General features: G+C 47.8%; 2 protein-coding genes across 3 annotated transcripts in view; both read left to right on the top strand.

The window, feature by feature from the left end:
* SNTA1 (syntrophin alpha 1) overlaps positions 1 to 10,627 on the top strand; it is a 28,429-nt gene extending 17,802 nt beyond the window's left edge. The window contains exons 3-8 of the mRNA XM_035006113.1: positions 2,161 to 2,365; positions 5,673 to 5,880; positions 6,024 to 6,154; positions 8,778 to 8,974; positions 9,716 to 9,903; positions 9,987 to 10,627. Coding sequence (XP_034862004.1) covers positions 2,161 to 2,365; positions 5,673 to 5,880; positions 6,024 to 6,154; positions 8,778 to 8,974; positions 9,716 to 9,903; positions 9,987 to 10,079 — 1,022 coding nt within the window. The 3' untranslated portion in view covers positions 10,080 to 10,627. The remainder of the gene's footprint in view (positions 1 to 2,160; positions 2,366 to 5,672; positions 5,881 to 6,023; positions 6,155 to 8,777; positions 8,975 to 9,715; positions 9,904 to 9,986) is intronic.
* Positions 10,628 to 17,240: 6,613 nt separating this feature from the next.
* The window catches only part of CDK5RAP1 (CDK5 regulatory subunit associated protein 1), a 37,377-nt gene continuing 27,986 nt past the window's right edge, over positions 17,241 to 26,631 (top strand). The window contains exons 1-5 of one of the 2 annotated variants that reach the window (XM_035006111.1): positions 17,241 to 17,326; positions 20,355 to 20,669; positions 24,459 to 24,562; positions 25,270 to 25,304; positions 26,284 to 26,384. In XM_035006111.1, coding sequence (XP_034862002.1) covers positions 20,378 to 20,669; positions 24,459 to 24,562; positions 25,270 to 25,304; positions 26,284 to 26,384 — 532 coding nt within the window. In that variant the 5' untranslated portion in view covers positions 17,241 to 17,326; positions 20,355 to 20,377. Of the gene's footprint in view, positions 17,327 to 18,553; positions 18,658 to 20,354; positions 20,670 to 24,458; positions 24,563 to 25,269; positions 25,305 to 26,283; positions 26,385 to 26,631 lie in introns of those variants that run through there. The other variant, XM_035006110.1, reaches the window with a different exon arrangement.

Below are 26,631 nucleotides of genomic sequence, written 5' to 3'. Positions count from 1 at the left end.
GCTGTGTCTCTCTCTGTCAAATAAATAAATAAAATCTTTAAAAAAAAAAAAAAGAATGACCAAAATATTTTATTACCAGTCAGCCTTAGTGGATGGGTAATGTCTCCCATAGAACACTATGATTGATTTATGATGTCTTCCATGAGCAAGGGATAAAGAAGTAGTAGCTCAAGTGCATATGTTTACCATCCCAGTCCTACTAAGGCCAGTCCAATACCTGGCACATAGTAGGTAGTCAAGAAAACTGACTTGTTTCTGAATCTCTACTCCTATCAGGCTCTTCTCAGATCAACCTTGTCATCATATTGCCTTTCACTTCTAGCTGCCTTTGTTAGTGAGATCTTCCTTTTCTAAAAAGGCATGGGTCCAGGCCCCACTCAAGACTGTTTTGGTTGCAAATATCATAACTCCCGTTGGGATGGTAGTTCGACTTTCTAAAGGACGAGTATCAGAAACTGGAGCATTAGCACATGATTGGCAGGGCCTTCCCTCTGTCTCTCAACATGCATCTCCACTAATTCTCTCTACAAACCAGCTTTCTCCTCTTCTCTATCCCCATAGCAGAAGGTGGTTGCCCCCATAGCATTCATGTCTATTCAAGACACCGTCTAGAATCTCGCCCAGTCTCAATTTGGGTAGCCTAGTGTGGGTCAGGTGTTCACCTTGGTCTAGCTAGCATAACCAGAAGGGCAGGATCACATATCAGAACATGAATTTATGGGTCAGTTGGGCAGAGAAGTAGATCTGGGCTGTTATTCTAGAACTCTGTTGTCCAGTGTGGTCACCACTAGCTCCAAGTGACTATTTGAATTTAATTTTAAAAAAATTAATTAAGATTAAATAAAAATTCCGTTCCTCATTTGTACTAGCTACATTTCAAGTGCTCAATAGCCACATGTGGTGAGTGGCTACTATATTGGACAGCATATATATGGAACATTTACATAAGCACAGAAAACTCTTTTGGACAGTGCTATTCTAGAAGGTGTCCACTATACTTACTCAATGATGTTTGGCCAGAGCTAAGAGCATCTATATTGGTTAGGGTACAAGCTATGCTGCTATAACAGGAGACCCATAAAATACTGTGACTTAAATATAATAGAAGTCCTGGGGCACCTGGATGGCTCAGTTGGTTGAACATCTGACTTTTAGTTTTGGCTCAGGTCATGATCTCAGGGTCCTGGGATCGAGTCCCACATCGAGTCTGCACTCAGAGCAGAGTCTACTTGTTCCTCTCCCTTCTCCTCTACTCCCCCCCTGCTTGCATGCTCTCTCTCTCTCTCTCTCAAATAAATACATAAAAATCTTTTATAAATATATAATAGAAATCCTTGCTTTCTTAGGTAAGAGAACAAGTCTGACATGGCATCTCCAAAGTATCAGCGTCCATTTATTTCTGTTTTGTTGGTCAGCCTTCCTTAGACTGTGGCTCATGTCCTCATGGTCAGGATGGTGCTTCACCAGTCTGTGTTCCAGCCAGCTCAACCGTGTCAGGGGAAAAGAGGAGGAAAGGAAAGGCATGCCTCTTTCTTTAATAGGCAGAACTTGGCAGCAGCATACATCCCTTCTGCTCTCATCCTATTGGCCAGACTTGGTCATGTAAGCACTTGGAAAAGGAAGTCTCAAGCTGGAGGGCTATCTCTATATTGGAGGACAATTGGCAACTGGTCCCACAGGACTATCTCATTCCATGCCTCCTCTTTGCAGATGAGCAGGCTGGAGAAATAGAGGCAAACAATGGGCCAGTGGAAGAGCAGTTACACCTCCTGACTCCTGTCTCAGTGCCCTTTCATTGTCGTGTTGTGCCTGTTGTCCATTCCCTTTAAGCAGCCATCCCAGAGGCCCAAACACTTCTGCTTACTTGGTTAGAACTTAGTCATGTGGCCACACCTAGCTGCAAAGGAGGCTGGGAAGTGTGGTTTTTCTTCCAGGTGGCATGGACATGGGTTGGTCTATAAACCAGGGGCAACAGGAGAGCATGGATGTCGACATGCATCCAGTATTTTCTACCACACTGCCCTGTCAGAGACTTTAACCTAGAGGAGGACAGTGATATGGGACATAAATTAAACTCTTATGAATTAGTGACAATTGTGGTGTGTGCTACATGGGAGCCCATGTCACAACAATGTAACTGCTGACCTGTCCTCTGACCAGTCAAGTATATGAAGGAGGTCTCACCGTATTTCAAGAACTCTGCCAGCGGGACCTCGGTTGGCTGGGATTTGCCTCCTGCTTCACCCCTTCAGCGACAGCCATCTTCCCCTGGCCCCCCTCCCCGGGACCTCAGTGATGCCAAACACATGTCCTTGAAGATGGCATATGTCTCGAGGAGGTGCACCCCCAGTGACCCGGAGCCCAGGTAAGTCTGGGGTGGGGGGCAACTCAAACAGATATACCTTGGTGGTAAGTGGTGGGGCCAAAGGAAAGATAGCCCAGTGTTGCGAGTGACCAGCACAATGTCCGAACATAGTAGGGCTTAAGAAATGTTTGTTGAATGGATGTAAGAGTGAAGAGGATGATGATACGCTTGGCTTCTCTCTTTTTCCTCTGAGCAGTTCACATCTGAGGAGGAGTTTGGTCTGTGGAAGAGCCCTGGGTTCCAGTCCTGGTTCTCCTTGAACTAGTCCCTTCTCCTCCCTGACCTTTAGATTCCTCACTGGGAAATAAAGTTTCCAGACTCAGTGATCCCCTCAAGTCTCTTCTAACTCTGCTGAGGTTCTTAGACGTCTAGTAACATTCGTGTCAGGGCCATGGAAAATTACCATCCTTCACACATGAGCAGCCCTTAACAGTTCACTGATGATGATAAGATTGGTAACAGCCGACAGTATTGAGTGTTTACCAAGCACAATTTAATTTAACTCTCTCAGCGACCCTATGAGCAAAGTCCTATTATTTCACCCCCACTTTGTAGATGAGGACAGAGAGAGGAAGTAACCTGCCCAAGATCACACACCCAGGAAGGGATGGAACTTGCCTCATTCCAGGTAGCCCTCTCTGCTTTAGAAACTGTAGGTGCCTGAGTGAGGGTGGTGGTTGAATGGAGTATATGTGGATCAAGTGGGGTATGTGGTTATCTGGGGTGGTGTATACATAGCGTGAGCATAAAAGGCTTGTGCTGTGGGTCCTAGTTACAGCTGGGGTTCAATGCCAGGCCGATGCCCAGTATTGGCCTGGAGGCTCAGCATCCAGATCTACTAACCGTAACCCTAGCCCTACTCAATGCCCCGGCCCCAGCCTGCCCCCATGAGGCAAGAACTGGTGATTCACAGGTCATTTAAGGTGTTCCACCAAAGGGCCCTTTTGTGTTGGGTGAAGGTAAGGTGGTATTAGTTCTTCCTGAGACTTACCGAACATTAGGTTAATCATGGTTCCCAGCCTGATCCCAGACATCACCTGAAGCATGTGTGTACATGTATTTCTGTGTGTACACATGGAATTGACATGTAAATTCAAGTGTTTGTGTGTATATGTGAGCATTTGCATGGGTATGGGCATAGATTTGTGCATGTTTAGGTTAATATTACATGTGTATATGCATGTCCGCATGTGCTTGACCACGTGCACATGTGTAACACAGGTAACTTGGATATAACTGTGGTTCCTTATCAGCACTAAATATCCCAGTCAAAGGAACATAATCTGGTAACCAAAATAGAATGAAAAATATTTCACACTTGTACTAAGTGTTAGGATTACGTTGGGCTGCAAGTATCAGAAATGCCGATAAGCCATGGCTAAGATAGATGATGGATTTATTTTTCCACATGTTTAAGAAATAGTACAGGGTCAGCTACTTAGGCTTTTATCACTACTCAAGAAGGCCCTTGATGAGTCAAGCTTCCAGCCTCTTCCTCTGCCATTTTTATTGTGTATTTTCTTTCTTTCTTTTTTTTAAGATTTTATTTATTTGACAGAGACACAGTGAGAGAGGGAACACAAGCAGGGCAAGTGGGAGAGGGAGAAGCAGGCTTCCTGCTGAGCAGGGAGCCCAACGCAGGGCTTGATCCCAGGACCCTGAGATCATGACCCGAGCCGAAGGCAGATGCTTAACGACTGAGCCACCCAGGCGCCCCTATTATGTATTTTCTTCTTGGAGGTAGAGCGGTGGCTGTGCCTTGAAGCCTGTGTCCGTATTCCAGACAGGAAGAAGGCAAGAGGCACAGGAACTTTTCTCCTGGTATTTTGTTCTTTTGTGCATAACAAACCATCCTAAAATTTAGTGGCTTGGAAGATGAGAGTTTATTATTTCTTACAAGTCTGTGATCTGAGCTGGCTTGGCTGGCCAGTTCTTCTGCTTTATGTGGTATCTGCTGGGGCTGGAAGTACAAGATGGTTGCTTCGCCCCCATGGTGCTGCCTCAGCTGGAATGATTGGAACAGCCAGGGACCGGCTAAGCATTCCTCTGTCCATAAGGCCTTTCTATGTGCCTTGTTTGATTGGTCCCAGGGGACTTAGATTTCATGGTGGCTTGGGAATGCCAGAATGTTACTTCTGTCATATTTTATTTGTCAAACCAAGTTACAAGATCAAGGAGAAGAGAAATAAGCTTCAACTCTTGATGAGAAAAGTGGACTGTGTGGACAGGGAGGGATGGAATTGGTGGAGGCCATCTCTGGAGAGTAACCACCCCATCTAGGGAAGTTTTACCTTCATTTGGGAAGGGACGTCCTCCCCCAGAGACTTCTGTCTATATCTCATGGTGGCCAGCCCTAGCTGCAAGGGAGGTGGGAATTCAAGTATTTTGCTTCCTAGTTCTGCAGTAGAGGGGGGCAGAGGAGAAAGGGGTTGGGATAGGTATTGTGTGAGCCATCCTCCACCTTCTGCCCCACTTCCTCTGTGACAGAAAGGGCAAAGAGGAGTGAATCTTTAATGGTCCACATAACGTTTTAAAATCCTTTCCCTGTCACTGCTCCTCTTGATACCTCCCTGAAACCCTTCCCCCACACTTGTCCATATGGCTTTTTCTCTCCCTCCCTTCCCCCTCCTCCAGCTCTTTTTTTTTTTTTTAAGATTTTATTTATTTATTTGACAGAGAGAGAGAGGGAGAGACAGTAAGAGAGTGAGCACAAGCAGGGGGAGTGGGAGAGGGAGAAGCAGGCTTCCCGCTGAGCAGGGAGCCCGATGCAGGGCTCGATCCCAGCACCCTGGGGACCCTGGGATCATGACCTGAGCCGAAGGCAGATGCTTAATGACTGAGCCACCCAGGCTCCCCCCTCCAGCTCTTTTTATGTAGACTGACTTGACCTCTCAGTTTTCGTGCTCTCTGCCCGCCCCCATTAGTGTATCATGTGGGTCCTGTGCCACAAGGGAGAAGCTGGGAGCTGGCTCAGCAGGAGAATCCTTCTCTTTAGAAACCAGGAGAAAAAAAGCAAGATCATGAATCCTCACACAGTGATTTTGGCTCCTATCACACATGTGTGCGTATGTGTTTAATTTGTATGTATATGCCTATGTGTGTATATGTCATAGGCTCTTGTCTCTAGACCCCGTGAAGCCCCAGTTGTGGCTGGAGCCCCAGCAGTGAGTGTCGCTCCTGATTGTCTCATGGATACCCTGCGGTTTCTCCAGGTTTTGCAGAGAATGGGGTTTTGGGCCAGATTTCAAGGTTGGGCAGCTGCAGCCTAGTAGACCGGTCCTCCCCTCCGCTCTGTTTGTGCCTGCAGGTATTTGGAGATCTGTTCAGCAGATGGCCAAGACACCCTCTTCCTGAGGGCCAAGGATGAGGCTAGTGCAAAGTCGTGGGCAGCTGCTGTCCAGGCCCAGGTCAACGCTCTGATGCCTCGGGTCAAGGACGAGCTGCAGGCACTGCTGGCAGCCACGGGCACAGCTGGGAGCCAGGACATCAAGCAGATGGGCTGGCTGACTGAGCAGGTGCCTGCTGGGCCAGGCCTCTGTCCCCCACCTCGACCCTTCCTCTGGAGCTAACCGCATTCCCATGCACCATCCCACTCCACCCTGGCCCTCTGACCCCCCGCCCCCTCTGCTCCACCTCACTGTTGCCTTGCCCCCTGCAGCTGCCCAGTGGGGACACAGCACCCACCCTGGCCTTGCTGACCGAGAAGGAGCTGCTTCTCTACTGCCACCTACCCCAGACCCGTGAGGCTCTGAGCCAGCCAGCCCGTACTGTCCCCCTCATTGCCACCAGGTATCCATGGGCAGGCAGGGGTGTCTGTCTCACCCAGAGGTTGGGGGGTGATGCTCTCAATGGGCCTCAGAAGTGGGGGATTCCAGCCTCACTCTGCCCTGAGTTATTTCCCAGGTGACCTGAAGCAAGTCTCTATGTTGTCTGGGCCTCAGTTTCTTCATCTGTAAAATGGGGGCTTGCAAGAGAAGGGTGTGACGTCCCACTAGGCACTCATTGATTGACACCTACTCTGCCCAGATTTGTGCAGCATGGTTCAGGGGACAGGGAGCTGATCCCAACAGTCTGACCTAGGAACAGCCTTCATAGCGCAGAGTTGTAGGAACCCCTTTACTCTGCCTGGCCTGGTGGGGAAAGCTTTAGCAGGAGGTGCTATTGAGCTGGACTTTGACGAATGGGTAGAAGTTTGCTATTTAAGAAAGAGTGGAAGAGCATCTTAAATATAGAGAACAACAGGGTCAAAGGTACAGAAGTATTAAGGGCTCTAGGGTGTTCATAGAGCTCTGAGTAGACTCAGGATGTAGACTCTATACAGGAAATGGAGAGAATGAGACAGGGAGTTGGCAGGGCCTGATCTTGCAGAACTTCTCCTGCCTGATTAAGGAATGCTAGTAGCCTTACCTTAAGAGTTGTGGCAGAGTGGAAGGGTTTTAGCCTGGGAGTAAGGTGACCTGTGTTGTGTATTTGTTTTTTAAAATTTTTTTAAAATTATTTTTAAAGATTCTTTAAAAAGACTTATTTTAATTTTTAAAGATTTTATTTATTTATGAGAGAGTGCAAGAGAGAGCAGGAAGGGGAGAGGGGCAGAGGGAGAGGGAGAAGCAGGCCCTCCCCACACCCCGCTGAGCAGGGAGCCCTACACGGGGGCTCGATTCGAGGACCCAGAGATCATGACCTGAGTGGAAGGCAGATACTCAACTGACTGAGCCACCCAGGTGCGCTTTATTTATTTATTTTAGAGAGAGAGAGCGAGAGCAAGCAGGGGGAGGGGCAGAAGAAGAGGGAGAAGGAGAGAGAGAATCCCAAGCAGACTCCCTGCTGAATTCGGAACCTGGAGCGGGGCTTGATCTCACAACCCTGAGATCATGACCTGAGCCGAAACCGAGAGTCAGATGCTTACCTCTGAGCCACCCAGGCGTGCCGACTTGGGTTAAGTTTTAGAAGAATCCCTGTGGCTGCCACGTGGAAAATGCACTGGAGGGGGCAGAATGGAAACTGGGAGGCTGGTGTAGTCATGCAGGAGAGATGGTGGAGGTGGGTGGAGGCAGCAGATGGAGAAGAAAGGCCGCATTTGCATTGGAAGACACATGGGTGGTAAAATTAACTGGGCTTAGTGCTTGCCAGATGGGGAGGGTGAGGGAGGTGTCCAGGATGAATGGATGAATGGGAGGTTTGGAACTTGTGTCTGGGCGAGCAGTGGGACTAGGGGTGGGAGTGCAACACGGGGAGGCTGGAGCAAGATGCTGAGTTGAGTGCAAATTGTGTGGGGGATGGATAGGGAGCTTGGGTAGGAATCTTGGGGAATTGTGGGTTTATAGTTCTGGGCTGGAAAATGGGAAACTGGGTGTCAGCAGCAGCTCTAGTGGGTAGCTGAAGTTATGAGACAGTGTGTGGAGTGAGGAGCAAAGAGGGCTAAGGGCCAGAGCTCCGAGTCTGTTGCGCAGGGAGGGGGAGTAAGCTGCCCAAGGTTACATGCAAGTGGGAATCGAACTGAGTGCCTGGGCCCTTGCTGCTCATGTCTCTTCCTCTGGATGGGGCTCTGGCCCGTGGGTCAGGAGCCAGCTGTCTACCAGGAATGAGCAGGTCATGGATTGCCACACTAATCAAGTGACTCATTAATTCAGGTCACAGATGTTTATTGAACACCTACTACATGCCAGGCATTGCTTTATTTATTTTTTTAAAGATTTTATTTATTTATTTGACGGAGAGAGACATAGTGAGAGAGGGAACACAAGCAGGGGGAGTGGGAGAGGGAGAAGCAGGCTTCCCACCGAGCAGGGAGCCCGATGTGGGACTCGATCCCAGGACTCTGGGATCATGACCTGAGCCGAAGGCAGACGCCTAACGACTGAGCCACCCAGGCGCCCCCAGGCATTGCTTTAATTGCTGAGAATAGAGTGGTGAACAAATTAGACAAAAATTTATATCCTAGATGATATTTTGGTGAAAAAGACAATCAAAAACCAAGTGAAACAAATAAAGAATAAGTATAATTTCTGGTATCATGATGAAAAGTAAGGCTAGTGAGTGCCTATTTTAGACAGGGAAGGCTTCTCAAAGGAGACGACGTTTGAGCAAAATCTGAAGGAAGTGAGGGAGTGAGCCATGCAGGCCATCAGGGAAGAGCGCACTTGACAGAGGGAACAGTATGTGCAGACGTGCTGAGGCAAGAATGTGCCTGGTATGTTTGAAGACAGCAGTATGGCTGGAGCTGAGGGAACAAGGGGGTAGGGTGGCAGGAGGTGGGCTCCTGTGAGGCTATCAGGGCACAGCTGGAAGTCCTGTTCGCTGATGAGGTGGTAAAGGAGTCACAGGGTCCCTTCCCAGGTCAGCACCCCCTTGGCCTAATTCCCCACTGTCTGAGACCTCACACTTAGCCCTCTCCCCCCTGCCCCGCCTCTAGGCTGGTGTACTCAGGCCCCTCCAAGGGTGCGGTGCCCTACGATGCAGAGCTCTCTTTTGCCCTGCGCACGGGCACACGTCATGGTGTGGACTCTCGCCTGTTCAGTGTGGAGTCGCCACAAGAGCTGGCCGCCTGGACCCGCCAACTGGTGGATGGCTGTCACCGGGCTGCTGAGGGTGTGCAGGAGGTGTCTACAGGTGGGCTGGGTGGGTCTGGGAGTGCCTCTCTGGTGATGAGCCTCTCACCCCCAGAGGCATTCAAACTTCCCTCTTCAGGGTGCTTCAGGAGGGGGATATAAAGTGGGCTTTAGGGTCCCTAAGAACTCTCTCTTTTGGGTGTGCAGGTGCTCCAGCACGTAGTAAGTCCCTTTTCCCCGGGTTTACTTGCCCTGGCTTTGTGATTCCACTGAGGCGGGGGGGGGGGGGGGGGAGATGTGAGAGATGGCTTTTGGAGTACGGTTGCCAGATAAAATATAGGACACCCACTTAAATGTGGATTTCAGATAAACAACGAATACTTTTTTAGTGTAACTATGTCCAAATTATCCATTGCTTATCTGAAATTCACATTTAACTGGGCAATTCTACAGGTCTCTAAGGTCTCCAAGGCCATGCTCGGTGGGTCTACTGATACCTTTATGGGGAGTGAGGGAGTGGGCCTTCTGAACATGGCAGAGTTTCAGCTTTCCCTTTCCACTTTTGGTGTTGCTGGAAGTGGGACTAGAAGTGGGGCATAGTTTCTCTGAGCGCCCGTTTTTCTGTATTTGAGGGTGGGGCAACTCGATGCAGGGTGAATGTGCAGATGGCACACTGGGCAGTGAGCTTCCCATCCCAAGTGGTATCCAAGCCCTCTTCGTGGAGTTGCTGGCGAGGGTCGGACACGGGGCTCGTGGTCTCTGAGGTGCCAGCAGTCCCTGTCCCCCCCCCCCGCCCCCGCAGCCTGCACGTGGAACGGCCGTCCCTGCAGCCTCTCCGTGCACATCGACAAGGGCTTCACGCTGTGGGCGGTAGAGCCCGGCGCCGCCCGAGCCGTGCTGCTTCGACAGCCCTTTGAGAAGCTGCAGATGTCCTCGGATGATGGTGCCAGCCTCCTCTTCCTGGACTTCGGGGGTGCTGAAGGAGAGATTGTGAGTGCAGGGGGCGGGGGGCCATGTTGTCCTGGAGGCCAGGCTGGATGGGGCTCCTGACCCTTCTCTCATCCACCCTGCAGGAGCTGGACCTGCATTCGTGCCCCAAAACCATGGTCTTCATCATCCACTCCTTCCTCTCGGCCAAAGTCACCCGCCTGGGGCTTTTGGCCTAGAGGTCACCGGATGCACTCGCCCTGAAGAGAGGGTGTCTGCCACATGGCCCGACCTGGCCCTCCACTGACTGCCTGCTCACCACTGGGCTGAGGGAAGGGAGCGGAAAGGAATAAGAGTGCAAAGTCCCAGCCTCTAAGGGAGGCTGGGGATAGTCTTGGGACTGGGATCCAGACTTAGGACACAGTGGATCCTGCCTGTGATGGGGTAACCTCCCAGCTGCCCCACCATTCCCCCACCAGTGCCTTTTGCAGAGAGATATTTTGTGTACACAAAAGCCATTCCGAGCCTGGGACCTGCCCCTGTGGGGATCCTGACCCCAGACCACAACTGCCAGGCCTCCTGGAGGCCCCAAAGCCACCCTCAGAGCCCTCATCTGAAGCTGGAGTTCCTGGGGGTCCATGGCAAGAGAAAGAGGAGGAACCTTTCTGTTCATTTCTCCCCTCAGCTCCACCACCTGGGGCATCAGTTTTCCTCTTCATCCTCTCTCCTCCTTCCTCTTGGATAAATAAATGGCCTGTGAGCGCGTAGGCAGCCTGGCCTAGTGTTGGTGGTTTGTGCCTTGGCCTCTGGATTCTTTGGTGGCCCCCGTAGTCCCAAGATGGACCAGACCCAGGACCGGGGCTCTTTTCCTGGAGAAGAGCAGACCTTTAACCACAGGGCCATAAAGAAAGTGTATTTGTTATCTATTATTGTGTGACAAATTATCCCCAAATCTAACAGCTTAAACAACGAATGTTTATTATTTTTCAGGGTCTGTGGATCAGGAATATGTGAGAGGCCAAGCTGGGATGTTCTTGACTCAGGGTTTTTTATGAGGTTGCAATCAAGGTATTGGCTGCGGCTGCACTCATCTGAAAGCTTGACTGGGGCTAGAGGCTCTATTTCCAATATTGCTCACTCATTTGGCTATTGGCAGGAAGCCCCAGTTCCTTACCCCATGGACCTAACCATAGGGCTGCTTGAGTGTGCTCGTGACAAGGCAGCTGGCTTCCCCCAGAGTGGGTGACACAGAAGAGAGAGCTGAGAGGAATCCACAATGCCTCTTATGAGCCAGTCTTGGATATCTCAGACTGTCAGTTCTGCTTTATTCTGTTCATTAGAAGGGAGTCACTAAGCCCAGCTGACACTCCAGGGGAGGGCAATTAGGCTCCATTTATTGAAGAAAGGAATGTCAGAGAATTTGTGGGCCTATTTAAAAAACATCATAGAGAGCCTCAGGCTCCTTTCCTGCAGGAGAGAGGACACTTGGAACGTGCTTTGTGGAATGTTCTTTAGAACTGTAATGTGCTGGCTGGATGTGAGTATGCCACGTTTATAACTCTCTACTTGCTGGCATTGTCCAGAAAATCAGTGACAACAGTAATGAGTGCTTGCTGTCTGCCAGGTACTCTGCATACGTTTCTTCATTGGATTTTTTTTTTTTTAAAGATTTTTATTTATTTATTTGAGAGAGAGAGAATGAGAGAGAGAGAGAGAGAGAATGAGAAAGAGAGAGAGAGAGCATGAGAGGGGTGAGGGTCAGAGGGAGAAGCAGACTCCCCGCTGAGCAGGGAGCCTGATGTGGGACTCTGTCCCCGGACTCCAGGATCATGACCTGAGCTGAAGGCAGACGCTTAACCGACTGAGCCACCCAGGCGCCCTCTTCATTGGATCTTCACCACACACCTATGATCTCTATTTCACAGGTGCAGGAATTGGGGCTCAGAGAGGGAACGTGACTTGCTCAAAGTCACACAGCTCTGAGGTGTCTGAGCTTGGATTCAAATGAGGTCTTTCTTGCTTCAGAGCCATGTGCACCTTGGAGACATCCTGGCCCTGCACTATCTATTAGAAATGTAATGTGAACCACATGCGTAATTAAACATTTTCTAGTAGCCACATTTTAAAATGTAAAGAGGTGAGAATGATTTTATTTTTTAATGTTTATTTATTTTTTAAAAATATTTATTTATTTGACAGAGGGAGAGAGAGCACAAGCAGGGGGAGCAGAAGTGGGAGAGGGAGAAGCAGGCTCCCTGTGGGAGCCTGATGTGGGACTCCATCCCAGGACCCTGGGATCATGACCAGAGCCGAAGGCAGACACTTAATGACTGAGCCACCCAGGTGCCCCTTATTTTTTTGAAAAGATTTTATTTATTTGAGAGACAGAGAGCGAGCTGGTGAGAGAGAGAGTGAGTGGTGGGGAGAGGGAGAAGCAGACTCCCCGCCGAGTAGGGACCCCAAGGTAGGGCTGGATCCCAGGATCCTGGGATCATGACCTGAGTCCAAGGCAGACACTTAACCGACTGAGCCATCCAAGTGCCCTGAGAATAACTTTAATAATATATTTTATTTAACTCAATGTGTCAAAAATATCACTTCACATATATAAAAATCTATTGAGATGTTTTACTTTTTTTTAATACTAATTCTTTGAAATCTGGTGTGTATTTTATATCTACAGCACATCTCTATTTAGGTGCCAAATTTTCATTGGAAATTCTTTTTTTATTTTTTATTTTATTTTTTTTTAAAGATTTATTTATTTATTTGAGAGAGCGAGAATGAGAGAGAGTACATGAGAGGGGGGAGGGTTAGAGGGAGAAGCAGGCTCCTTGCCATCAGGGAGCCCGATGCGGAACTCGATCCAGGGACTCCAGGACCATGACCTGAGCCGAAGGCAGTCGCTTAACCAACTGAGCCACCCAGGCGCCCGGAAATTCTTTTTTAAAAATATTTTATTTATTTATTTTTAGAGAGTGAGAGCGCAAGCAGGGGGAGGAGCAGAGGGGGAGGGAGGAGAAGGGGAAAGAATCTCAGGTAGACTCCATGCTGAGCACATGGGGCTGGATCTCACAACCCTGAGATCATGACCTGAGCTGAAACCAAGAGTCAGGTGCTTAACGATTGAGCCACCCAGGCGTCCCAATTGGAAATTCTTGATTTATATATATATTTCATAAAATTTATAGTTGAAAAAAGTAGATTCACAGGCCAAGTTGTTCCAAATGCACTACAATTTTCCAATAATTGAATTTGTCAGTTTTTAAATTAAAATGAATTAAATTTAAATAAAATTTAGTTCCTCATTCACAGTAGCTGCATATCAAGTGCTTGGTAGCCACATGTGGCTGGTGGCTATTGTAGAACTAAGCAGTTCTAAGCAAGCCTTTGCATGAGGGAACTGAGGCCCTTGTTCTGTGAAGTCGCATAACAAGCCAGAGCCAGAGCTAGTTCTGGAAGCCTGGGGAGATGCAGGTGAGCAGAGATACTCCAGCCTTGCCTATGCGTCCATCCATCTGCCCATCCATCTGTCAATTCACTGTTCTAATATCTAGTGCATGCCTTCTCTGTGCTAGTTCTTGGGGCCAGGAGCTGATTTGCTGAGAACAAGACTGACAGGTCCCCATGCACAGGGAACTGAAATCCAGTAGATCTCCCACAATCATATGTGTGATACAGATTAAGCAGACATGGAGATAGCAGAGGGCCCAGCGGGGACCTGACCTACTCTAGGGGTTTAGGGGAGGTTTCTCTCAGAAGGAGACATGGGAGCTAATGTTCATCTAAAGGAGTATGCTAAAAATCAGCTCCTACTGCTGTAATGCTATGGGCGGGGGTGGGGGGGGGCGCGGTGCGGGAGCCCAACCCAACCCACAGCCACAAGCATTTATTTTCATGCTCCTGGGGCTGCATGTTGACTGCAGCTTGATCATTATAAGCTGGGCTTGGCTGGGTGGCTTTGCTGCAGGCTATGGGTTGGGCTCAAGTCTACTCTGTGTTCTTCCTGGAGCCCAGGATGAAGGGACATCAGCTCTCAGGGCATGTTCTCTTCTCCTGGCAAGTCACTGTAGTTCAAAGACAAGCAAATTGCACAAGCACGGTTACATCCTCTGTCTGCATTATGTCTTCTCTCATTCCATTGGCCAAAACAAGTCCTGTAGCCGAGCCATTGGTGGAGAAAGGGCAGGGGAGGAATAATAGCTCAGTAACGGAACTATTACCAACCAGTAAGAGTTAGGTGGAAGGGGGAATGGCATCCCAGGTGAGAGATCCTGGGGTGAGATGGATCAAAGGGGCTTCGAAACTCCTGGAATCTGAGGAGGAGGGTTTATTTTCATCACCTTCATTGTCCAAGACACATCACTGTTCAAGACTCTACAACATGGCAACTGAAAGTAGACCCTTGTGGTTGGAATGTGGTGAGATGTTATGGGGAGGGTGGTGGGAAATGGTCCCTGGTTCCCCATGTGGGCTGGTATGGGTGTAGGGCAGGATAGTAGGGGATGTTGGGCACAGCTGTGTGTGTGTGTGTGTGTGTGTGTGTTGGGGGTGCCAGCATAACAGAACATCCCTCATGCTGCCAGCTTCATTCTATGAACAATCAGAATTGCAGCCTCCTGCCCTGCCCACAGAGGGGGAAGGTGACATCTCCCTATGGGGCTGCTAAGGGAAGGGCCGGATTTGAAAACCAGTTCTAAGAGCCCTAGAGACCTGGGTTCAAACCCTAACTTTTCCCTGACTCTCACATTGAAACCCTCTCACATTGGCTTCCTTCCAGCTCTAGAATTCCTCTCTCCTGTGACCCTAAGAGGACAAGACTGAGAGTAAAGAGGGAAGGGTCATGATGATACCATAAGCAGGACCTGAAACGGAGTTGGTATGCATGGAAGGACAGGGCCCGTGCTTGATGGTCACCAGGGAAGGAGAAGGGGCATTGTCACCCTTGGCAGTGTGGAAGGCATCCCCCTCCTCAACATAACTCATGTTGGATGCAGGTGCTGCCACCATAGTGGGGCTCTGTGTGGCAGAGGTGCCCCCCCGGGGCCACGTTAGGATAGGACATCTTCCCTTTGCAGTAAAAAACTTCACAGTAAACCTGAATATTTCTCCAACTGGAGTCTTTAGATCCCAGAGTGTCCAGGAACTTGTCTCTTGAGTTTAAGCGTTTTCCAGGAATTCTGAAACGTTGTACCCTCACGGTACTGATAATTACCCCAAATGATCAGATCACATTCTAGGTTACCTGGAAAAGCCACAGTAAAAATTAAGAACCATAATCCAGTTTCTGGCCTTTGTATTTTTGACTGAATTGGCCACCCAGCAGTTATCTAAGAAGAGAGTATGAGCTTAATTCCAGTGTCTCAAACTCCTGAAATCCAGGTTTGTTTCCATCATCCTCACTGCCCCAAGACAGCACAACGGTCCTGGACTCAACGATCTTTGGGCAACTGCCACAGCCTCCTAAATGCTCTCCTTATTTGTCTCTGCATCCTCTTACCCCCAATGCAGTGCATTCTCCACATAGCAGCCACTTTATAGGCAAAGAAACTGGGAATCAGCAGGGGTGATTCACTTGGCCTTGGCTATCTATCATGGTGTCAGAGCCTCAATGGGAACCCAGCCAGTTTGACTTTCACTTAGTCAGTGGTAAGAATAGCGCTGTGGGGTCAGACCAGCCTGTGGGTGGATCCCAGTTCTGCCATGCACTATGCCAGCTTCAGCATGTGACCACCTTTTGTATTTTCAGTTTTCTTGCCTTCAAGTGGGCCACTAATAACCTCATAGAGTTCTAATGAGGAGTCAAACAAGTCATTGCAGCAGGGCCCCCAGAGTCTTACTGACTCAGAGTGCTGGGGCCAGTGTCCACATCTTACTGACACACGGGCTTTCTTCCAAACCACAGACCTCCGTGCACAGACAGAGCAGAAGTGCTGAGGAACTAATACACATACGAGTGTATTTCCACCCTGACTGCTAACATAGAACTACTCTAGCTTCCTCTCCTCTTGGATGAAATAATTCTGGGGTGTGTGTACTACACTGTTTCCTGGAACTCCCCAACAGAATTAAGACCCAGATGCCCACCATGGTAACATTCTTTTTTTTTTTTTTTAAGATTATTTATTTATTTATTTATTTGAGAGAGAGGGAGAGAGAGAGCATGAGTGCGGGGAGGCAGAGGGAGAAGGAGAAGCAGACACCCCGCTGAGCAGGGAGCCCAATGTAGGGCTCCATCCCAGGACCCTGAGATCATGACCCGAGCAGAAGTCAGAGGCTTGACCGACTGAGCCACCCAAGGGTCCCAAACAAATTATCTTAGGCTCCCTATGGGAAATAGTCTGTAGGAGACAAGGGGGGCGGAAACAAGGAAACCACTGCGGGCTATCGCAGTAGTGTCGGATGAGATGAAGGTGGCCTGGGCCAGAGTTATAGCAAGGGAAGTGGATAAATTTGAGACATTTTGGAGTTAGAGCTGACAGGACTTGCTGACAGGTTGTAGAGTTTGAGGGAGAGGAAAAAAAAAAAAAGACTCCTCCATTTCTCCTAGTGTTGGGAGGATGGTTGGGTCATTTACTGAGATGGTCTAGACTGGGAAGGAACAGGTTTTGGGTGAGGATGAGAGTATGGAAATGAAGAGTTCTGTATTTTTTTTTTTAAGATTTTATTTATTTATTTATTTGAGAGAGAGAGAGAGAAACAGCATGAGAGGGGAGAGGGTCAGAGGGAGAAGCAGGCTCCCTGCCGAGCAGGGAGCCCGATGCGGGACTCGATCCCAGGACTCCGGGACCATGACCCCAGCCGAAGGCAGTCACCCAGCCAACTGAGCCACCCAGGCGCCCAAGAGTTCTGTATTAAGTTAGGGTCAGTCATTAGATACCCAAGAGGAGGTGCCCCTTATGCAACCGAACCATGGGTCTGTAACTCCCACCCCGGGGGCTGGGGGGTCCAGGCTGGAACAGGGAATGGGAAGTCTTTAACCTACAGCTCAGCACTGTCCAGTAGAAAGAGGACGTGAGCCACGTATGCCATTTAAAATTTCCCAGTAGCCACATTAAAAAAGTAAAAACAGGTGAAACCAATTTAAATTATATTCATTTAACCCAGTATATCCTAAATATTGTTTCAACACGTAATCAATATAAACATGATCGATGAGCTCCTCCGCACTCTTTCTTCGACATCCGGTGTGTGTTTTACGTTTAAAGCACATCAGTTCGCACTCACTCCTTTCCAAGCACTCGGTTGCCACAGGACGGCTAGGGGCGACCCCTCGGGTCAGCGCAGCAGCGGTTTCACAAAGCCGCGAACCGGTACCCACCCGGACCGTACTGGGGGAAGCACTTCCGCTGGGACGTCCCGGACGGAAGCCGTGGGGGAACGGAAGTCGCTCGTGTGCCCGCGCGGCGGCGGAACGCTGAGGCGGCATCCCGGCTGGCTGAGGCGAGCTTCCGTTGCCGGATGCTGGGCGCTCGGGCTGCGGGAGGTAAGCGGCGCGGCGGGCGGAGGCGATCGGTGCCTGGGGCCGGAGGGCGGCGGAGCCCCGCAAGTGCTTGGTGTTGAAGGGGAGGATGTCGCGGGCCCTGGAGTCGTTCTGTCGGGGTTCGCGCCCCAGCCCCGCTGCCTACTCGCCTATGACCTTGGGCACGTCACCCCCCTTGTCCCCCCGAGCCTTAGCCTCGTCACGCGTCAAGTGGGGGTGATAGAACCTGCTTGACGATGTTGCCGTGAGGATTAAATACCGTAATCCATGGGAAGCGCTAAGCATCGCGCCTGAAGCATTGTAGCCACCCCAACAAAATGTTTGGGATTTTTTTTTTTTTAAGATTTTTAAATTTATTCATTTGAGACACACACAGAGAGAGAGAGAGAGAGAGCATGAGCAGGGAGAGAGGCAGAGGGAGAGGGAGAAGCAGGCTCCCCGCTGAGCGGGGAGCCCGATGCGGGACTCGATCCAGGGACTCCAGGATCATGACCTGAGCCGAAGGCAGACGCTTAACCATCTGAGCCACCCAGGCGCCCCCTGTTTGGGATGTTTTACCGCTTAGGTTTACTTCTGTTGAGATGAGGCTGCTGTCTCGTCGGTATTACGGACTACCAAGTTTTCAGGCCCCCCCCCCCCCCCCCACCGTGGCTCCTACGTTGTGCAATGCAAACATTTTATTTGCATTATCACATTTGATCCTCACAGCAGACACAGAGATAGGTACTATCCCCATTTTACTTATGGAGAAATGGAAGCTCCCCGAATTTAAGAAGTTCCCCAGGTGCCCAGGGTTAACGGGCTAGGCAGCAGTTGGGGCCGACTGTGACTCCAGAGTCCATGTTCTTAACAGGAGTGCTCTGTGTCTCCCATGAAAGGGAGTGCGGGCTGCAAGTGTGCCGTTACTGAAGACTTAGCGTGCGCTGCGTTGGGTTTTTAATATCTTCTTTAATTCTCACAATGCCTCTGGGACATAGGTACTACCTTTATCTTTATTTTACAGATGTGGAATTGGCAGCTCAGGATAGGAATTTGACTTGCCCAAGGTCACACAGCAAGCAAGGAGCAGAAAAGGGTGACTTTATTCATTCATTCATTCATTCATTCATTTATTTATTTATTTATGGTTCTATTTATTTGACAGAGGCACAGCGAGAGAGGGAACACAAGCAGGGGGAGTGGGAGAGGGAGAAGCAGGCTTCCTGTGGAGCTGGGAGCCCGATGCGGGGCTCGATCCCAGGACCCTGGGATCATGACCTGAGCCGAAGGCAGACGCTTAACGACTGAGCCACCCAGGTGCCCGGAAAAGCGTGATTTAAAGCTCACATTTAAAGGTCTGTTCTCTGATACTTGAATATAGGTTAGCATTGCTCCTGCCTAAAGTGCTGGTAGCATATACAGCAGGTGATCGAGTTAGAGGGGTAAAAGGCTACATGTGCTCATTTTACATGTACAGCACCTACCATGAGCCAGTTACTGAATGAGAGATGCTGAAGATGTAGAAATGGATGAGGTTTATTCCCTGCTTTTAGGGACCTCCCAGCCTGTAAGGGATGGCACAAGTGTAAGTAGTAATTAACAGCCAAGTATGATGAGTCTTGAGATGGGGATTAGAAGGAGGCTTTGGGAACCTACAGGAGGACCCCAGCCTAGACTTTGAGAATGGTGGCCAGGACAGGCTTCTAGGAGGAAGCAGAGACCTAAAAGCATAGGAGTTGGCTGAGTCAGAGAGAAGATACACCGGCCAGAGGGAACAGAGTGTATAAAAGCCTAGAAGCTAGTGAAGATCAGTACAAAAATGGTATGACTAGAATGGGGCAGTCAGGCTGGAGATCCTGACGTCTGTTAAGGATGTGAGGTGGGAAGTGTGTCTCCATCTCTTGTACTTTGAGTCACCTAGGTTCCTTCCTGGGAGGCAACCACTGTTTCTTACGCATTCTAGAGATACTGTGTTCATTTACAAGTATGTACGTTAATATTCCTGTGCTCCTTCCCCTGCAGATTAAAGTGTAGCATACTATAGATAGTATTGGGCACTTTGCTTCCTTGTTTTTGTCATGTATGGATACAGCCTTACTTTCTAACAGTTGCATTTTATCCCATTGCATGGATGTACCACGACTTATTTAACTAGTCCCCTTGTGATGACATTTAAATCTTTTCCATTCCTTTGCTGTTAGAAACACTGTGGCATTGAATAGCGTTACACATGGGTCATTTTGTACATGTAAGACTGTCTGGAAGATAAATATCTTAGGAATGGAGCAGCTTGGTCAAAGGGTTTGTGTGTTTGTAATTTTGATGGAAAGTGGCAAATTGCCCTCTATAAAGGTTGTGCTCTTTTCCATCCCCCAGCTATGTGTGACAGGGTCTGGGTAGAAAGTTTGAAGACCGTAACTCGAGATTCTTGGAGGGTAGGAGTCACTGATCAGACATATGGTGCCCCATGTTAGATACTTTCCATTTGAAGGAACTCAAAGGAAGATGCTCTCAGATAGTAAGTGGTTTCCATAGTAGTGGGAGGCAACGTAGCAAGGCGGCTAGGAACACGGGCTTTATGGTCATATAGACCTTCATTTGAGTCCTGACTCTGTTGCTTAGGTGGGAGCTTAGGTAAGTTCCTCAGCCTCTCTGTGTCTATTTCCTCATCTCTGAGTGGGGGTAATAGTACTGTCTGTTGTCTTTTTGCTGAGGATTGCTGTAAAGATTTAATGCTCTTGAAACTATTGCTGGCACAAGGTGCTTCTTTGTTACTTTGTCACACCATCTCATCTCATCTCTACCACCCCTTTGTTTTGAAAACTACCTGGATTTGTATCTTACCTCTGGCACTCCTTGGTGTGATCTTGGGCAAGTTGCCACAGTTTTTTTGTTTTTGTTTTTGTTTTGTTTTTACTTGTAAAATAGGGATAATATTATCTTCTTCTTGGGTTTTTGTTTATTAAATGTATTAATACACTGGAAGTACTTATAGCATTGCCCTGTATGTGGTGTTCAATAAATGCTGGTGATACCTGTTATTCTTTTGCAGACTTTGGGCTTTGATTTAGTGCCATGCATCCTTTGCAGTGTGTCCTGCAAACACAGAGGTGGGGGCCCTTGGCTTCTGTGTCCTGGCTGCTGCTCAGGACCTGCAGGGCACATAGTAGTGTCCCCAGCACTGCATGTCCCAGTTCAGAGAGGCAGCAGGAAGATGGAGTTCGGAAGGATTTCAGCTCTAGGCTGGCCAGTGGGCCGACTTTTCAGCATTTTTTAAGAAGTGCTTCAGCTCCTCAAGAGAAACCAGACATGGAGGACCCACCCCCCTATCTTACAGTGGATGAACTTTTAGGGAGGCAAAGAAAAGGTTGGTTTTACTTTTCTTCTTTCTTCAGACTTCCTGCTTTGTTCCTTTCCAGCATCCACAACCTGATTCATAATTATTCTTTTATTGCAGACCCAGCTTTGGAAGGTTAATAGTGTGGGAAGCCTGCTAGGTTATGGAATTGTCAGACTTCATCAAGTAACATTAATATAAAGAAACTTGTGGGCGCCTGGCTGGCTCAGTCTGTGGAGTGTGCAACTCTTGATCTCAGGGTTGTGAGTTCGAGCCCCATGTTGGGTGTAGAGATTACTTAAAAATAAAATATTAAAAAAAAAAAAAAGAAACTTGGGGTGCCTGGGTGGCTCAGGCAGTTAAGTGTCTGACTTTGGCTCAGTTCATCTCAGGGTCCTGAGATCAAGCCCGGCGTCAGCCTCTTTTTTTTTTTTTTTTTTAAAGATTTTATTTATTTGTCAGAGAGAGAGAGAGCACAAGCAGGGGGAGAGGCAGGCAGAGGCAGAGGGAGAAGCAGGCTCCCCACTGAGCAAGGAGCCCGATGTGGGACTTGATCCCAGGACCCCGGGACCATGACCTGAGCTGAAGGCAGCCGCTTAACTGACTGAGCCACCCAGGCGTGCCCCGGCGTCAGGCTCTTTGCTCAGCGGGGAGTTTGCTTCTCCCTCTCCCTCTGCCCCTTCCCCACTTGTGCATGCTTGTATCCTCTCTCTCTCAAACAAATAAATAAAATTTAAAAAAAAAGAAACTTGTATTTTTGGTCCATGTGACTAGGGTGGGTAGAAGTCCTGGGGAGTCTTCTCTTTGGTTATCTTTGGAAACCCTATAATCTCTGTTCTAATTTTTAGATCATCTTAAATCATAAGACAGCTTTCAAAATTGGTGATGTAGAAATTCATTCTTGGGCGCCTGGGTGGCTCAGTTGTTAAGCGTCTGCCTTTGGCTCGGGTCATGATCTCAGGGTCCTGGGATCGAGTCCTGCATCGGGCTCCCTGCTGCTTGGGAGCCTGCTTCTCCCTCTGCCTCTCTCTCTCTGTCTCTAATGAATAAATAAATAAAATCTTAAAAAAAAAAAATTCATTTTTTATGCCTTTTTTTTTTAAAAGATTTTATTTATTTGAGAGAGAGAGAGAATGAGAGAGAGAAAGCACATGAGAGGGGGGAGGGTCAGAGGGAGAAGCAGACTCCCTGCCAAGCAGGGAGCCCGACGCAGGACTCGATCCAGGGACTCCAGGATCATGACCTGAGCCGAAGGCAGTCGCTTAACCAACTGAGCCACCCAGGTGCCCCTCATTCTTTATGCTTAAACAGATTTTTTTTCCTCTTTTTTCTTTTTTTTAATTTTTTAAAAAGATTTTATTTATTTGTCAGAGAGAGAGAGTGAGAGCGAGCGAGCACAAGCAGGGGGGAGTGGCATCCTCTTTTTTAAATTAAAAAAATTTTTTTTTAATATTCTATTTATTTGAGAGAGAGCACGAGAGAGAGCAGAGAACACAAGTGTGAGGGGGGAGAGGGGCAGAGGGAGAGGGAGAAACAGACTCCCCACTGAGCAGGGAGTCCGATGTGGGGCTCCATCCCAGGCTCCATTCCAGGACCCCAAGACTATGACCCGCGTGGAAGGCGGACACTTAACTGACTGAGCCACCCAGGCGCCCCTCTTTTTTTTTTTTTTTTTAAAGGTTTATTTATTTATTAGAGAGAGCATATGTATGTGCATGTGAGCTGGTGGAGGGGCAGAGGGAGAGAATCTTTAAGCAGACTCCCTGCTGAGTGTAGAGCCCCTTGCAGGGCTCCATTTCATGACCCTGAAATCATGACCTGAGCCCAAATCAAGAGTTGGATCGCTTAACCCGCTGAGCCACCCAGGTGCCCCTTTGTAATTAAATTTTTAAAAATTGGTATAAAATACTGCATTGTGCTGTACTATGAGGTACATGTCCCCTCTAGTTGGACATTAAATTGTTTCAAAAGTTTTATAAGTAATGCTATAATACGTATCTTCACATATACACATACACATATACGTAACCACTGAGCCACCCAGGCGACCCTTGGTGTTTTTATTTTTAGACAAGGAAAGTGAGCCAAGGAAGGTTTAAGAATACCCTGATGTTTCTTTTTTTTATAAATTACTGCTGTTTTATGTTGGTTTTCATATGATTTTTTGTCATTAAATTTTAACTTCATTTGGACTTTATTTGGGTCTGTTGATTAAAATGTGTTGGAGAGGAGTTGATGTAGGAATTTAGTTTCAAAGGGCTTGCCAGAGTATGAAATTGATGTTCTTAAAACTTCATGCAGATGTGTTTTACGTCATAATACAGCCATGCTTTCTTTCTTTTTTTTTTAAAGATTGTATTTATTTATTTAATTGACAGAGAGAGACACACACAGCGAGAGAGGGAACACAAGCAGGGGGAGCGGGAGAGGGAGAAGCAGGCTTCCCGCTGAGCAGGGAACCCAATGCGGGGCTCGATCCCAGGACCCTAGGATCATGACCTGAGCTGAAGGCAGTCACTTAACCAACTGAGCCACCCAGGCGCCCCTCTTTCTTTTTTTTTAAGATTTTTTTTTTTAAGATTTTATTTTTAGGGGCACCTGGGTGGCTCAGTCGGTTAAGCATCTGCCTTCAGCTCAGGTCATGATCCCACGGTCCTGGGATCGAGCTCCACATTGGGCTCTCTGCTCACGGGGAGTCTGCCTCTCCCTCTCCCCCTGCCTGCCTCTCTGCCTACTTGTGCTCTCTTTCTCTGTCAAATAAATAAATAAAATCTTAAAAAAAAAAAAAGATTTTATTTTTAAGTGATCTCTGTGCCCAGCATGGGGCTTGAACTTAAAATCTGGAGATCAAGAGTTGCATGCTCTACCAACTGAGCCAGCTAGGCCCCCCAGTGCTTGCTTTCATTTAATATGTTTGTTTGAAGTTACTGTAGGAAGTTACCTCATTTTTATTTTATGGCTTTGTGTACCCTCTGGCCACTGCTGCTCCCTTCAGAGGTTGGAGAACCTCTTTGTGAGAAGGAGGGGTGTAATGTGTGGATTTAAATTTTCCCCCAAGTTGATAATCAACACTATCAGCTAGTCCTCCCTTTTCTAATTGTTTTTATAACACATCGCGTTGATTCTCAGGTGCATGTTTCTCCTGTATTTTATTTGTTTTTTTAAAAGATTTTATTTATTTATTTGACAGAGAGAGACACAGCGAGAGAGGGAACACAAACAAGGGGAGTGGGAGAGGGAGAAGCAGGTTTCCCTCGGAGCAGGGAGCCCGATGCGGGGCTCGATCCCAGGACCCTGTGATCACAACCTGAGCCGAAGGCAAACGCTTAATGACTGAGCCACCCAGGCGCCCCTCTCCTATTTTTTAAATGATATGGCCTATAATTATGTATGTGTATAATGTAGGATTTCTTTTGTTCTGAAAGGCTGTCATTAATTTGGGGGTAGACCTGGAACTTAATGGTGTCTTAGAATTGAGGCAACGGGATTTTTTTTTTTTTTTAAGATTTTTTTTTTTAAATTTTATTTGACAGAGACAGACAGTGAGAGAGGGAACACAGCAGGGGGAGTGGGAGAGGGAGAAGCAGGCTTCCCGCTGAGCAAGGAGCCCGATGTGGGGCTCGATCCCAGGACCCTGGGATCATGACCTGAGCCGAAGGCAGACGCTTAACGACTCAGCCACCCAGGCGCCCCAAGGCAACAGGGGATTTAGTGGATAACCAGTTGCCTCAGATGTTTCTAGGGCATTTGGGAAGGAGACCTTTTGAGATATGTGGCCCCTTTTAGTCTGCCTACTGTGGAATCCCCCTCTCATTGCAGTCTATCTGGAGACCTACGGCTGCCAGATGAATGTGAATGACACAGAGATAGCCTGGTCTGTCTTACAGAAGAGTGGCTACTTGCGGACCAGGAACCTCCAAGAGGTACATTCATTTTCTGCTTCTATTGTTTTTTGGGCCTGGGTGAGACTCTGCATTTGTGCCAGTTTTTAGATGCAGCTTCAGAAATAGGGTATGGCTGGGGCGCCTGGGTGGCTCAGTTGGTTAAGCTACTGCCTTCGGCTCAGGTCATGATCCTGGAGTCCCGGGATCGAGTCCCGCATCGGGCTCCCTGCTCGGCAGGGAGTCTGTTTCTCCCTCTGACCCTCCTCCCTCTCATTCTCTCTGTCTCTCATTCTCTCTCTCTCTCAAATAAATAAATAAAATCTTTAAAAAAAAAAAAAAAGAAATAGGGTATGGCCTGGTGAGAGTGAGTTCCCTTGAGTAAAGTGTGTAGCATGGAACTAAGGTGTATTTTTGTTCCAGTTATTTTTGAAACTTCTATGGTGGTGCTCCCTTTTAGGCAAGGAACTAAGTTAAAAATGGCCTGGGAGGTGGAGGGGAATGGGGAGCTAGTGTTTAATGGGTACAGAGTTTTAGTTGGGGAACATGAAATGGTTCTGGAGCTTGAGGGTGGTGATGGTTGCATAATGTGAATGTACTTAATGCTACTGAACTGTACACTTAAAAATGGTTAAAATGGTAAGTTTTATGTTATGTATGTTTTACCAGAGTAATAAAAAAAGGGCAATGGATAGTGATTCTACAAGGCAGATTTCAAAGATCATAATTTTCCCTTGCTTTCCACTCAGGCTGATGTGATCCTCCTTGTCACATGTTCTATCAGGTGAGAGTTTGTTCTTTACCTAGAGAGTGAATATATTTAATGCCAGAGTTAACAGTGCCAGGCTGGCGGACCTGTGGAGATGAGTCAGTGGACTTGTGATTTTTACAACAGTGGAGATAGCAATGATAGAACTCGGTTGATGTTTGCTGAGCATGTACTGTGTATCAGGTCCTGTGCTGAGCACTACATATGCACTAACTAATTTAATTCTCACAACAACCGTATGAGATAGGTGCTGTTATCAAACCTGTTTTATAGATGAGGAAACTGAGGGTATGCTGAGGCACCCAACTTTTCCCAAGGTTTCTCTTGCAGGTAATGGCACGTTTATGATGTAATTCACATCATAAGGGTTAGGGTGCAGTCAGTGCAGAGATGGTGGCATCCATCAGAAGTGAACATACTATTTCTTACTTTGTTTCTGTGTACAAGGCATGTTAGTGTTAATGTTTTCCTTAGTGTTAATATAATCCAACATTTTTGTTTGGAGTGTTTCTGCTATAAGACACTGAACTACATGGCTTTGGAACATTCAGAAATGAATCTTCCTTGGAACGTGGCTTTAAGGAGCTTGGTCTGATATGGGAACTAAGGCAGACACACAAATAGCTCCAACATCTGGCAGAAAGCACTATGTAAAAAATCAAACAATAAAAGAGAAGTTGCTAACTACAGGGAAAAGTATAGTTAAAGTGATAGGGAAGTTAAAGGGTGGACAAACTCTCTACGAGGCTTTGTGAAGTAGATTGTTTCTGAGTTTGACTCAAAGGCTTGTCAGGTTTGGACGTATGCAGGAAGGGTGAATTACAGCAAGTGGTGCTTCTTTAGTTGGCTCCCTGCCTATCTTCCCTTAACCTAAAAGATAGATACTCATTTAAAGGGTTGAAGTTTGTTTTTATTTTATTTCCATTGTCCTACTCTTTTAGCTTGTGCTCCAGTTTATTTTCAGGTTCAGTTCTACCTCTTTTGATCTTTATAGGGAGAAGGCTGAGCAGACCATCTGGAATCGTTTACATCAGCTTAAAGCCCTGAAGACGAAACGGCTCCGCTCCCAAGTACCTCTGAGGATTGGGATTCTAGGTATCTGGTAATTTGCAGGTTTTGTGTTTTCACACTTGGGAAACCCTTAGAGGCTAGATTCCCAGTGTTTGAAGAATTGTTATACACCTCGTGTAACTCTTGTATTTGATGTCAGAGGCTGTAAGACTAAATGAGATAAAGCTAATAAAAGGGCTTTTCATAGTGCCTTGTAGTAATAGGTACTCAGAAAGTGGCCTATCCTTTCTTTCTTTCTTTCTTTCTTTCTTTCTTTCTTTCTTTCTTTCTT

The sequence above is a fragment of the Mirounga leonina genome, unplaced genomic scaffold, assembly GCF_011800145.1.
Source record: "Mirounga leonina isolate KUSES-001 unplaced genomic scaffold, KU_Mleo_1.0 Mir_150, whole genome shotgun sequence".
Taxonomy (NCBI): domain Eukaryota; kingdom Metazoa; phylum Chordata; class Mammalia; order Carnivora; family Phocidae; genus Mirounga; species Mirounga leonina.
This window is presented reverse-complemented; position numbering and strand designations above follow the sequence as displayed.